The sequence below is a fragment of the Lampetra planeri genome, chromosome 2, assembly GCF_965212315.1.
Source record: "Lampetra planeri chromosome 2, kcLamPlan1.2.h2, whole genome shotgun sequence".
NCBI classification, from domain to species: Eukaryota; Metazoa; Chordata; class Hyperoartia; order Petromyzontiformes; family Petromyzontidae; genus Lampetra; species Lampetra planeri.
In genome coordinates this window covers 29,341,389-29,353,847 of record NC_136108.1, presented here as the reverse complement: position 1 = coordinate 29,353,847, position 12,459 = coordinate 29,341,389, and the positions used below count along the sequence as shown (strand labels likewise).

At 48.5% G+C, this 12,459-nt stretch overlaps 1 protein-coding gene across 9 annotated transcripts in view; it reads right to left on the bottom strand.

The window, feature by feature from the left end:
- LOC144730965 (grainyhead-like protein 2 homolog) overlaps positions 1–12,459 on the bottom strand; it is a 72,798-nt gene that overhangs the window by 28,181 nt on the left and 32,158 nt on the right. For 5 of the 9 annotated variants that reach the window (XM_078611867.1, XM_078611904.1, XM_078611858.1 and 2 more), the window contains exons 8-9: positions 5,272–5,289; positions 3,104–3,198 (exon numbers count right to left, since the gene is read on the bottom strand). In XM_078611867.1, coding sequence (XP_078467993.1) covers positions 3,104–3,198; positions 5,272–5,289 — 113 coding nt within the window. The remainder of the gene's footprint in view (positions 1–3,103; positions 3,199–5,271; positions 5,290–12,459) is intronic. The other 4 variants (XM_078611886.1, XM_078611876.1, XM_078611914.1 and 1 more) reach the window with 1 other exon arrangement.

Here is a 12,459-nt window from a genome sequence, read left to right as displayed (position 1 = left end):
GTGAAAATGGGATTGGCGAGAAAATCTCGTCGGAGAAATTCGGTCAAACGATTTTTTTTCTTCCCTTCAAAGTACCTTTGGCTACAAACACGCAGTGTGGATATATTTATTTAAAACATACGTTAAGGCTCAACTGGCTGCGTGACTTACAGCGAAGAGGTTGTTTTTTTTAGAATGTATTTACATGAATTGGTGAGTGCAATCGTGCCTACAAAGCTGCTGCTTGCAAGCGAGAAGACGTGAACAAATTACGGAGCCATTTTTCTCTCAAGTTATGTAAAATCCAACGTGAAAATAAACGCACGGAGACATCGAGCAAGAGAGAGAGAGACACTCGGGGTGCGTTGAATGGAAGGCGCGAGCTTGTGGGCAAGGCTTGCCCCGAGTCAAAAACCGCACCCTTGCAATAACTCGTTTGACCACATTGTACAGAGGCAATCACCCTCGCCCCAAACACCCCCATACACCCTCCTCCTCCACACACCCACCAAGTCCAGCCTCAACATTACGAGCAAGCCATCCCGAGAGGCACGCACACCGCAACAGCACGGCATGACACACCAAATACAAAGATGCTACCCCCCCGTGTAGCCTGAACAGACTGTTGGGGCAAGTGCTGTCAGCGAACAGCACCTATGAAGGCCGGCACTGCACACGAGGGGGTGGGTGGTCAACACCACGCCCGACCGCCTTTGTCTCCCCAGTGGCGATGTTTACACACCGCACCAGGTACTCATTTGAGGCCGAGTCGACCTAGGGGAGGAGGCCCAGGACAAATTCAGATAAGCGTCACTTGTATTGGCCATGAGCGGGAATCGAAGTCGGGTCGCCAGGTTCGTGTGTTAATCATGACACTGCCCCTCCCCGACACTCCCTGCACGCACGCACACTCTCTGCGCACACTCACCGCCCGCACGAGCGTGCACATACAGACACTCTCTGCATGCACGCACGCACGCACACACCCTGCCCAAGCACATACAAACAGCCTACCTGCATGTCCGCACGAAAGCACACGCGCACACCCCGTCTAATAGACTGCTAGGGCAAGTGCTGATCAGCGAGCACCTATTAAAACGTGGTCGTCGTTACAACACCACGAATGCACGCCTGGCCACCTTTTTGTCTCGGCAGCACAGGTAGTCTTTCGCGTGACCTACTCGCTGTGCCGCACTGCCCTTGCCTACTCCGGCAGGTTGGGCCCCCCTTAATGCCTCAGGAGTGATGAGAAGAAGTGACCCGGATCTTTTGATTGGCAGACAGGAAAGGCAGAGCCGTGGGGAGCGAGGATCTCTGGAATTGAAGTTGACAAGTTGTGATTCGGAAAAACACGAGCAACTCTGTGACCGTGGCACACACCCCCCACGGGAACGGGAGTAGCGTTAAAGATGCAACGCGTGGAAAGAGTCAATTGGAGTGAGAAGAAAACACAATGTAAATAACAGGAGGAACGGAGAAATGGGAGCAAAGGTTCGGGAAAGGTGAGGTTTGGGGAGGGAGAGACTACACGAGGGCCTCAATGCTGCTGCTGCTGCTGCTACTGCTGCTGCTACTGCTGCTGCTACTGCTGCTGCTACTGCTACTGCTGCTGCTACTGCTGCTACTGCTGCTACTGCTGCTACCAGAGGTGTGGACTCGAGTCATGTGACTTGGACTCGAGTCAGACTCGAGTCATGAATTTGATGACTTGCGACTCGACTTGGACTTGCATAACAATGACTTTGTCCCACCTATGAGATGTGGACTCGAGTCATGTGACTTGGACTCGAGTCAGACTCGAGTCATGAATTTGATGACTTGCGACTCGACTTGGACTTGCATAACAATGACTTTGTCCCACCTCTGGCTGCTACTGCTGCTACTGCTGCTACTGCTGCTACTGCTGCTACTGCTGCTACTGCTGCTACTGCTGCTACTGCTGCTACTGCTGCTACTGCTGCTACTGCTGCTACTGCTGCTACTGCTGCTGCTGCTGCTGCTACTGCTGCTACTGCTGCTACTGCTGCACGGGGAAGCGGCAGAGTCTGTTCTCACAGTGGGCGGTGACAAGGAAAGGGGAAGAGTTTAGAGTAGGCGTGGCCACACACGAGTCTCGTGATTTGTGGGAGGAGCTTGAGCTGATTTACATATTTTTGAAAGACATTTCACCATCTGCATTCTTAGAGTGAGGTTACATTTTGCATTTTTAAATATGCATGCAAATAAGCTTTGGTTAAAAATAAATAATTTCGATCGTATTCCAAGTGTGCCGTTGGCACTGTGAGATGAAGGTTGCATTCAGAACACTCATTGTGAGCAGTGCATCACCCTGCGTTTGGAACAGCTATTGGAAGGAAACATCACTAAACTGTTTCTATAAATTATTTGTATTTTACCGGGTAAGCCCCATAGAGCTATAAAACTCTTTTTCAGAAGTGACCCAGTTACAAATAATAATTCAACGATTAATTTTATTTTATTTCTATTATTACTTTTATGAATTTAAATTATATTTTTTATCTACGTAACTTTACCGAAAAAACCTAAGAGTATTCAACGAAGTGGCTTATCACGTGAACATTTATAGCACCCAAATACTCTAAACACATGTTTATGAATGTGTAAGGGAAATACCGGAGAACCCGGAGAAAAATTCACGCGACCACGGGGAGAACATGTAAACTCCAAATAAACAGCAGGCGTCAGGGTCGGGATCGGACCCACGCCCTCCTGTATACCAGGCGAAGTAGTTAACATCTCGTACTAACAGATACTGCACTCTACCACGGACCCTGCGACAGAAATATTCATGGCATGACGGTCGATAAACCGAACTTTAGCATCTTCGGAGTCGATAAAACAACGACCACTTTGGCGAAAGTCAACAGTGGTTGTCTTATAGAATTGAGTCCCCTCCTCCCCCGTCATAGGAATGTGGAGTTTCCAACCACTGGCTCTAAACGGGAGAAGAGCACCAACGCCTCAACGTTCATTTGAGTGGGAAAATCGCTCCGACTGACTTTTTGCAATGGGGGGAGACTTGGGGTAAGGGTGGCGTCAGTGTCTTTGTGTTTGACCCCTTGACCTTGTGACCGACCCAACAAATGCTTGACCCTTGCCTCACCTTAGCCTCCTCGTTCACGTCCCAGGTGAAGGAGATGGCATTGTATGCAATCTCCTCGATGTTGCTGATGGTGTTGAAGCTCTCTTTGTAGTCAGCTGTTAGATGCACAAAGACAAAGACACAGGCACACAATTAAAGACACACATACGCACATAGCAAAACACGGTGGTGAGCTATTAACTACCTCGCCTGGTATACAGGAAGTTGTGGGTTCGATCCCGACCTTGACGCCTTTACATTTGGAGTTTGCGTGTTCTCCACGTGGTCGTGTGGATTATTCACCGGGTCCTCCGGTTTTTCCCTCCACATTTAGATTCAACATGCGTTTAGAGGATTTGGCTACTATACATTTCCACATGATAAGCCACTTCGGTGAGTTATCACTGCGACCAGGTCACTTCTGAAAAAGAGCCATGTAGCTCAGTGGGCCTTACCTGGTAAAATAAAAAGAATAGTTTAGCCGTTTAACATTTTCAAAATACAGTGATCCCGGTTGGGGCAAATGCTGTTCGTGAGCACCTATGAAGGCCGAAACAGCATACAAAGAGGTGGGGGTGACCAGCACCCTGCCCGGCCACCTTTGTCTTCCCAGTGTTAATGTTTACACACCACACCAAGTACTTGTTTAAGGCCGAGTCGACCTAGGGGAGACCCAGGACCAATTCAGATATTCGTCGCTGGTGTTGGCCGTGACCGGGAATTTAACTCGGGACGCCGGGTTCGTATCGTAGCGCGCCGACCACTACACTGCTGCTCCCCACGACATGAACACTCACACATGTACAAGTAGACACACATGCATACACACACACAAACACACTGGACGTTGACATTTGAACCAACGAAACGCAAGTCAACACAGGTTGCTCAATTAACGGGTGACTTTGCGAATTATCTGGTCAAATAATTAGGTATCTTAGCACAGTACTGACCAATGTAATTAGACAGCCAGATACAGCTGGCTTTATAGTTAGTAATGCAATCTCACAGGTCTGTAGAACTAGTATACCCAAAACAGGTCCCTGCGGGGTGGGCTGGTAGGAACGAATAACCAAAGAATATAAACATAATGTATTATTACACTTGTTTAGCCAGGAAAGCCTCACTGAGTGTAAAGGTTTTTGTAGGGTCCTGCCAAGTGTTTGCAGTAGGGGGCGATGTTGCTACACCTAATCGGACGATACGAAGGGAGAGTTTGAGGCCTAGTTCTAGGCTTTAGGCCTAGCTGTAGGCTTTAGGCCGCTGTGAGTTAATTTTTAATTTAAATGTTTTAATTATTCATGTAAAAGCTTTAAATGTAAATGTTTCTATTTAAAAACATCAGGGAATGTAACATTGTTAAACATTAACTCCCTTTCACACATGCGGGGGTACGATACGAAGGGAGAGTTTGAGGCCTAGTTCTAGGCTTTAGGCCTAGCTGTAGGCTTTAAGGCCGCTGTGAGTTAATTTTTAATTTAAATGTTTTCATTAAAAGCTATCTCATGAGGTGGCGATCATGGGGGTCTTTAAACCCAACAACCAGATTAGCCTAACAGCGAGATTGACTAACGCTACCGCCTGCCAAACGGCCTCAAAGATCTCCCAACATGTTAAACCAGCCAGCGAGAATAACGCACTGATCCGTAGGCATAAAATGATGATGCATCCGTTCGTTCATCGATTAAAATCTATTCTGACGCTCTTGATACGTGCATTGAATTGTCCCGTCAAGGATCTATTACCAAGTTGACAAATTATAGGAACATTTATATCCAGGCGAGTGGAGGGGAAGCAAACTGGACGAGTAAGAAATAAATGGACAGTACAAACGGGGCAGCACCAACGAGATGAAAGAAGTGAATTGAACTTGCAACCCCTGACCTTGACAATTCCCCATACTAGCAGTCCTCGACTTACGAACGCGTTCCGTTCCTGAGCCCCGTTGGCAAGTCCCGTTGGTAAGTCAAACGATTCGTAAGTCGTAACACAATAATGCACTGCATTTAAATGCACGTAGGGTTAGAAAATGTGTTTACGGTTCAAGAACAAAGGGAAGCATTGTTAAAAACATGAGAAGAAATATTGGACATTTGCATGTAACGTTGTAATAAATATTGTACGGTAAATAAAACATTAAATAAAGTAACATGAATAGAAAAATAAAAATCTGTTTTACTTTAACTTACCTTGAGTCCCGATGCTGGCTTGCTTGTCAGAAGGAGCGTTATGAGTCCCCACAATTGACACACATACACGGGAGCACGCACGCACACACACAGACACACACTTATGACAACGATCCCCCCCGTATAGCCTTAACAAACTTTTGGGACAAATGCTGTTAGTGAGCAGCGCCTATGAAGGCCGGCACGGCACACGAGGGGGTGGGTGGTCAGCACCACGCCCGGCCGCCTTTGTCTCCCTAGTGGCAAAGTTTACACAGTGCACTCGGTACTCATTTTAGGCTGAGTCGACCTAGGGGAGGACCAGGACCGGTTCATGTAACCGTCACTGGTGTTGGCCGTGAGCGGGAATTAAACTCGTGTCGCCGGGTTCGTAGTGCAGCGCTAACCGCTACATTACCGCTCCCCAAAAACACACGGGGGGACACGCACGCACACACACGCGCACTCACTTTCATACATACACACACACGGGGGCACGCACGCACACACACGCGCATACTCACTTTCATACACATACGTGTCCGCGCGCGCGCACACACTCACTCACTGCGCGAGGCTGATCGCTCCGCTGAACAAAATAGTTCCACGGTTCAGTTTGCATTCTAAGTTGATGTTAACAAACATTTCATGGAAGCTGGTTCGTAAGTGCGGGTGTTCGTAAGTCAGCTGTTCGCAAGTCGAGGACAGCCTGTATATCATGTTCCAAGAATTGGTTAAATAACAACCACACAGCCAGTGGTAGAGGGCTACCTGCCAATTTTGCTCAAGAAGTAGCAAGACCTCAGGGTAATAAATAAAAGCCAGCCAACTATTTAGATAAGCAAGACAGATTAATTGACCAGTAGTGCTCTAAGAGCCAGCCTGGTCTAGAGTCGTACTAACCGAATGGGGCGGATGTCCAGTCAGACACAGCGTATAAGTAAGGAGTGGGTGTTCTGTGTGTTTTGTGTGTGTGTGTGTTTGCTCTACAACCGCAGTGACCAGGGTTCAATTCCCGGTCATGCACGACATTAAAAGTGTCATGCGATCACCTCGGCCTCAAACGAACACCGGCTGCAGTGCGTGTGAACGTCAGCACGGGGGAGACAAAGGTGGCTATGTGTGGTGTTGTCCACAGCACCATCCCCCCTCCACAACTTTAAGAGATGGTGTGGCACTGTCTACCCACCCCACCTCTCCCCACCCCATAAACAAGATTTTTTTAAATTTAAATTTCACCAGGTAAGGCCCATTGAGCTATTTATCTATTTTTCAGAAGCAGCCTGGCCACAAATGATAACTCAACGAAGTGGCTTTTCTCGTGGAAATTTACAGCAGCTAAATACTCTTAAACACATGCTTCTAAACGTAGAGGTGAAACCCAGAGGAACCGGAGGGAAATCCACGTGACCACGGGGAGAACATGCAAACTCAAAATATTGAGCAGGCGTCAGGGTCGGGATCAAACCCACGGCCTCCTGTATACCAGGTGAGGTAGTTAACATTTCGTCCCCGTGGCATCCCTTACAAGCAGACTGACGTTTTAGGCAATGGCACCTTTTTTCTGGAAACTTGTACCGTGATGTCAACTCATGTAGGCACGCATGTTTCACTTGTGTTTGACTGGCGGTCTACTAATGCATCAATTGAAAACGGCTCATTTGTCAACTCCCTTAAAATGCCCCGACAGTCTGCTCAGAGCTCCGAAGTGCAAAGTTCGATCTCGAATCGGCCAAGTCATCTTTGTTCTGAAGGAGAAGGGCCCTTTTTTGTTCACGTAGTTGGAAAATACTTTCATTCTATTTAGCGACATTCAAGCCAAGTAGAATTGCATCCCAAAACGCTGCATGTACCAGTGGACTTTCCATTTGGTACAGATACACAGAGAGGCCAAGCAATGTCCAGCTGCGGTCAAGGGATGGCTCCCCATCGGTCAATACGTATGCTGATGATACGGTGAAATTGCCTCGCTCTAGGAGTAGTTGGAAACTCTGCTGCTGAACCTGGAGCATGCCACTAAGAGGCAGATTAATACCATCAGCTCCACTAAAACAAAGCACAGGCCTGGGTAGTTTATGTCATCAAACACCCCACCCCCTCAACTCTCCATGAGTAATGTGGCAGTTGCGGAGAAAATTGAGGCGTTTCCATACTTGGGCAGTGTGCTCATGACCAGATCCAGTTTGGCAGTGGAGGTTTCACTTTGAATCAGTTGAGTGGCATTGTCTTTTATTTGGCTGCATAACTGTATTTGGAAGCTGCTCAGCCTGTCACTCCATATGAATCTCCAGGTCTTCCCTGCAACATTCATGCCCTCTCTTCTCTATGCTTGCAAAACGTAGGCCTCGTTACAGAAATATCTATGCTCATTTAAAACATTCAGGTTGGCCTGGGTTTATAACTGGTGAGATTGTGTGAGGAGCTCACGTATCCTTGAAAGATCTAGACACAGTCCCATCAGTGAGCTTCTCTGGCAGGCAAGGCTGCATTGTCATGTAGCCCACATGCCCAGCCACCGCATGCCCAAGCATATTTGGCTGGATATATTCGGCTAAACGGGCACGGCACGGGCTAGAGAGGAGATGGGCTGTGTTACAGGAGGATTTGGAGCCGACTCGACTTGCAGGTGACCGGTATCAGTGGTGTCAAGATCGGCAGTTGTAAGCAGTCGCCCTCCAAGAACAATAGAGGGTAGAGGAGCGATGCTCACAATGAGCGGAGCGCCAGGTGGCCAAAACGCAGAAGGTTGGCGCAGTAGGGAGCACAGTTGGTGCATCTGCCAGTCATCTCAGTCAGTCAACCCATAAAAGCTGGGTCTGTCCCGTGACCTCTTGCCAGCATGCGACAATTCATGTAGCCTCAAAGTGCACCTAGCCTGGCACAAGCGCCGTGGTGATGTCACCACCACAATGGAGATTGTTGTTGTTATTGTCCCTGTGTGTGTGTGTTTCCGTGCGTGCTTCCGTGTGTTTTCCACACACGTGAGTGTCCCTCGGTGTGTGTGTGTGTAACAAGAGGCTAACATTGACAGCCTGCTGAGTGTAAACACTCGCACACGCGGCCAGGCAGCCAGGCAGCCGCACGCCACCAACACCAGCTCCGTGCGTGCACGACGATGGAATCTCTACGATAGCAGTGTGTGTGTACATGTGTGTGTGTACATGTGTGTGTGTACGTGTGTTTGGTGCAGGGAGCGGTAGTGCAGCGGTTAGCGTACTGCGTTACAAACCCGGTGACTCGAGTTCGATGCTCATTCACGGCCAACACCAGTGAAGATTATCCGAACCGGTCCTGGGCCTCCCCTAGGTCGACTCGGCCTCAGATGAGTATCCAGTGCGGTGTGTAAACATCGCTACCTGAGAAACAAAGGCGGCCGGGCGTGGTGCTGGCCACCCACCCCGTCGTGTGCCGTGTCGGCCTTCAAAGGTGCTCGCTCACAGCACTTGCCCGAAATGTCTGCTAAGGCTATAAAGGGGATCTGTGTTGTTGTTGTTGTTTATGTAGCCAACATTATCATTCCCCACTTTGACTTTGTTAACTCTTCACCGTTGCTGTTCATGGGACGGTGGTTTACACAATATGGTGTGAACCTGGAGTTTCAGTCCTGGCATTGGCTGACATCAGTGCCAAGTGGTTTCACTGACAATGGCTTTCTGGAGGCCGATTCAGTCTCAAATGGGTACCATGTTTCGGGTGTGAACATCAGCAACAGGCGGCTACGGATCTAGCCACACCACCCCCACGTGCACCATGCTAACCTTGATGATTGGTGCTCGCTAACAGCGCTTTGTTCCCTTCGTCTATAACAGCGGTGGCCAAATGGCATCTCCCGGGCCGCATGCGGCTCTTTAATCCACCACACACGTAGTCCTATCGAAGGGACGTAACGTAGAATGTACCATCACAGCAGCAAAGACTAATGAATGTCTCTCATGCTGCGCCGAAAACTGTCAATATTAATAAAACATTTATAGTAACATTTGGCTCCTTGCAGAACTCACGGGGTACTTTGTGTCTGTTACAGGTTGACCACCCCAAGTCTATAAAAGAGAAACGGAGGACATTTGTATGTGTGTGTGTGCACACTATGCACTCCACGTGGGGAGTGGCAGTGTGGTGTTTACTGCACTGCGAACCTCAAAAACGAGGTGCGATTCCTGGCGGTGACAGCAACATCTATGCCAAGTGATTTATGAACGTGGCCTGGGTCTCCCCCTGGTTGACTCAGCCTCACAAGAGCACTGCTTGCAGTGCAATGGCAGAGTGAAAAACAGAGAGCGCACACTCTGATTACAGCACTCTCCCGACTCCCCAGCCTTGTGGCGGTGAGGCTGAGCACTTGACCCCCCAAAGTCAAAAGATCGTAAGTTCAAATCCCAATCAGTGGGTCGGACTCGGCCCATCGCCATTCTTTCAAAGTCAACAGCCTCAGTAGCCGCCTTGTGAGAAGTCAACGGTGACTGATTACTATTCAGACTCGGCCCTGCCATAGGTATATGGAGATGAGCACGCCCCAAGCTCGCCTGACCAGCATTGGCGAACAAACAGCGATTGCATAAGCCAGCTGCTGGCGGTTGCGAGACTCGTGTTCATGTGCGGGTTTAATTTTACTGGGCGCAGGGTTAACAGTGGAACTCATAAATATACGGCAGGCTTGTCCTACGTGCAACTAGCATGGAGCGCTGTTCTAATCGGATTTCTAAAGCCAGGAAACCAGCGATCCAGTGTTGTTACTTTTCAGCGCGCAATCAATTAGCGATACATATAATAGGCGAGGGAATTTGAATGTACTTCGCTCTTGATATGTATTGTTCCTTTAGTTTTCACCCGCCCCATGACAATCCAATGTCAATATCGCCATCCATATCAGGGGATATCATACCACGGAAAGACTTTCACCGAGCAGCGGACCACTCTATGTCAGAAAAATGGCCCCAGAAGATGAGGTCATGGAACTGTTTAAGCACAATTGACCAAAACGTGGATTTGAACTCAGGAACAAAGCGGTGCCAGCTCGGTGTCTCTGGCCTAGTAGGAGGAGGCAGTCATTCTATAGAATTTCCAAGTCAATACAACTGGTGAAAACTATGGCACAAGCGGCTTGGGTTAATGGAAGCAAAGGATGACGTACAGACAGGAAACGGTGTATGTATTAATGTTCAACTTCTTTCACACCATACGTAGCCAACCTCCGATTAGCACGGTTGGCTACATACGGTGCGAAAGAAGTTCAACATACACACACATACATACAACCTTGCTAATCGGAGGTGTCATTGTTACCATCAGATCGGTCCTCCCAGCATGCCCCACATCTTACGTCACAATCCACCACACGCCGACTCAAAAAGAGTCTAAATTGTGGACATTTTACCGCAGACGGCAGCAGTAGCAGCAGCAGCAGCAGAACGAGAGAGCTGTGAACTGGTTTTATCCTTGTCCTGCGTCATCGTTCCAGTACAGCCACCATTACCTCCGGCCTGCCTTGTGCCTCACGGCTTCACGTGGACAGGCCGTCCCAGATCGCTGTGGGGAAGTACGGCACTGCCCAAAGGCAACGGTCGTTTATAAATCACAATTTTGCCTGCATTGTTACCCTTATTTTTTTATTTCACGCCTGCACGCACGTTTGTCTGTCTATAAACTATTTTTTTAATTTTGCTAAGCAAGACCCACTGAGCTGTACAAGCTCTTTTTCAGAAGCGACCTGGCCACAAATGACCGCTCAACGAAGTGGCTTATCGCGTGGAAATTTCAAGCAGCAAAATACTCTAAATGCACGTTTCTAAACGTGGAGGGTAAAACCAGGGGACCCAGAGAAAAAAAACACGCAACCACGGGGAGAACATGCACACTCCGAATATACAGGCGTCAGGATCAGGATGGAACCCACCACCTCCTGTATAACAGGCGAGGAAAGTTAACATCTCGCTATCAGACGCCAACGCACAACAGGCCGCAAGACGTGGCCGCCAAACGCATGATGCGTTCGCGTGCCCTCGGACCGTGGGACTCGCCGGGTAAAGGACTGCATGGAAGAGGGAAGATGTGTTCAGAGTGCAGAACTTGTGTCCATAGGACTAAACATTTATCTTGCTGTAACTGCCATTGTGGAGAGATTTAATGGTTCTTAATCATCGTTATTAACGACAATATTTTAGTTAACTACCACAATTCCATTTGTTCTAAGCTTTATAAACCAAAATGACAGTCTTTGCAAGGTGAACTTTTTTGTATAACTGATTTCTTTGGGTTTCATAATTATTAATACTGTATCTTATTGGCAGTTTTTAACTTTTTATACCTCTGGTCAAAACACATTTTTTAAGTGATGACTTAACTTGAAAGCTGACTCGTTGGTATCTTTGAAAGTTTTTTCCTTGCATGGGCTGCGAGGCGGCCACGACAGCATTGCCGGTGTCACACCGTCGATTGCGCGGTGGGAGATTTCTTTCCGTGCTCTCCCGTTTCCTACCCACTTGACGAACACTCGTTACTGGAATTGACCAAACAGGATCAGGGTCCTCCTGAGAACAAAACGTCTTCAGACACAAGTGAGGCTTTCCTGGGAAAACATTTAAATATTATATTTAATTTTCGTCCCTCTGTAAGTTTCCTATTAAGTGCAAGCCCCCTCCATACTTGTTTTTGTCATGGGCGTAGTTTGACCATACTTCACCACGCAGGTCAGTGCGGGTTGGGGAGTGGTGCCGAGGACGGGATTCAACGACTCTCCGCTCACACGAGCCCCGATGTTAGAATTCTCCGATAACCGATGCAAACCCTTCACTTTTAAACAAAAAAATGACTGAATATGGGATTATGTCAATCTTACTTCTAAATGCCCGAGTAATCAGTAATCGAGTGGATTACATTCCTAAAGCCTCCCCTATTAAATCCACGCAATTGTTCCACTTTTCATGCGCCTATCCGTCGCTCTTAACCGCGCGTGCGACACGCCACGTGCACAAAAAAGAATTCGCTCAATGAAATTCCCAGAGGCCGGGGGCCGATTTCCCTCTGGGCCCGCACAAGCAGTGTCAATGCGAGGTAGCGACCAACACCGAGCCCCGGGGGGGGGGGAATGGAAGAGGAGAGGCAGGGAGGGAGGGATGAGGAGGAGGAGGCGCCTCGTGTTGTGAACGCAGCCATCGCCAGCCGCTGCTCGGCCCCATCCATGGAAAGGCGACACCTGCGCAGCTGTGTTTG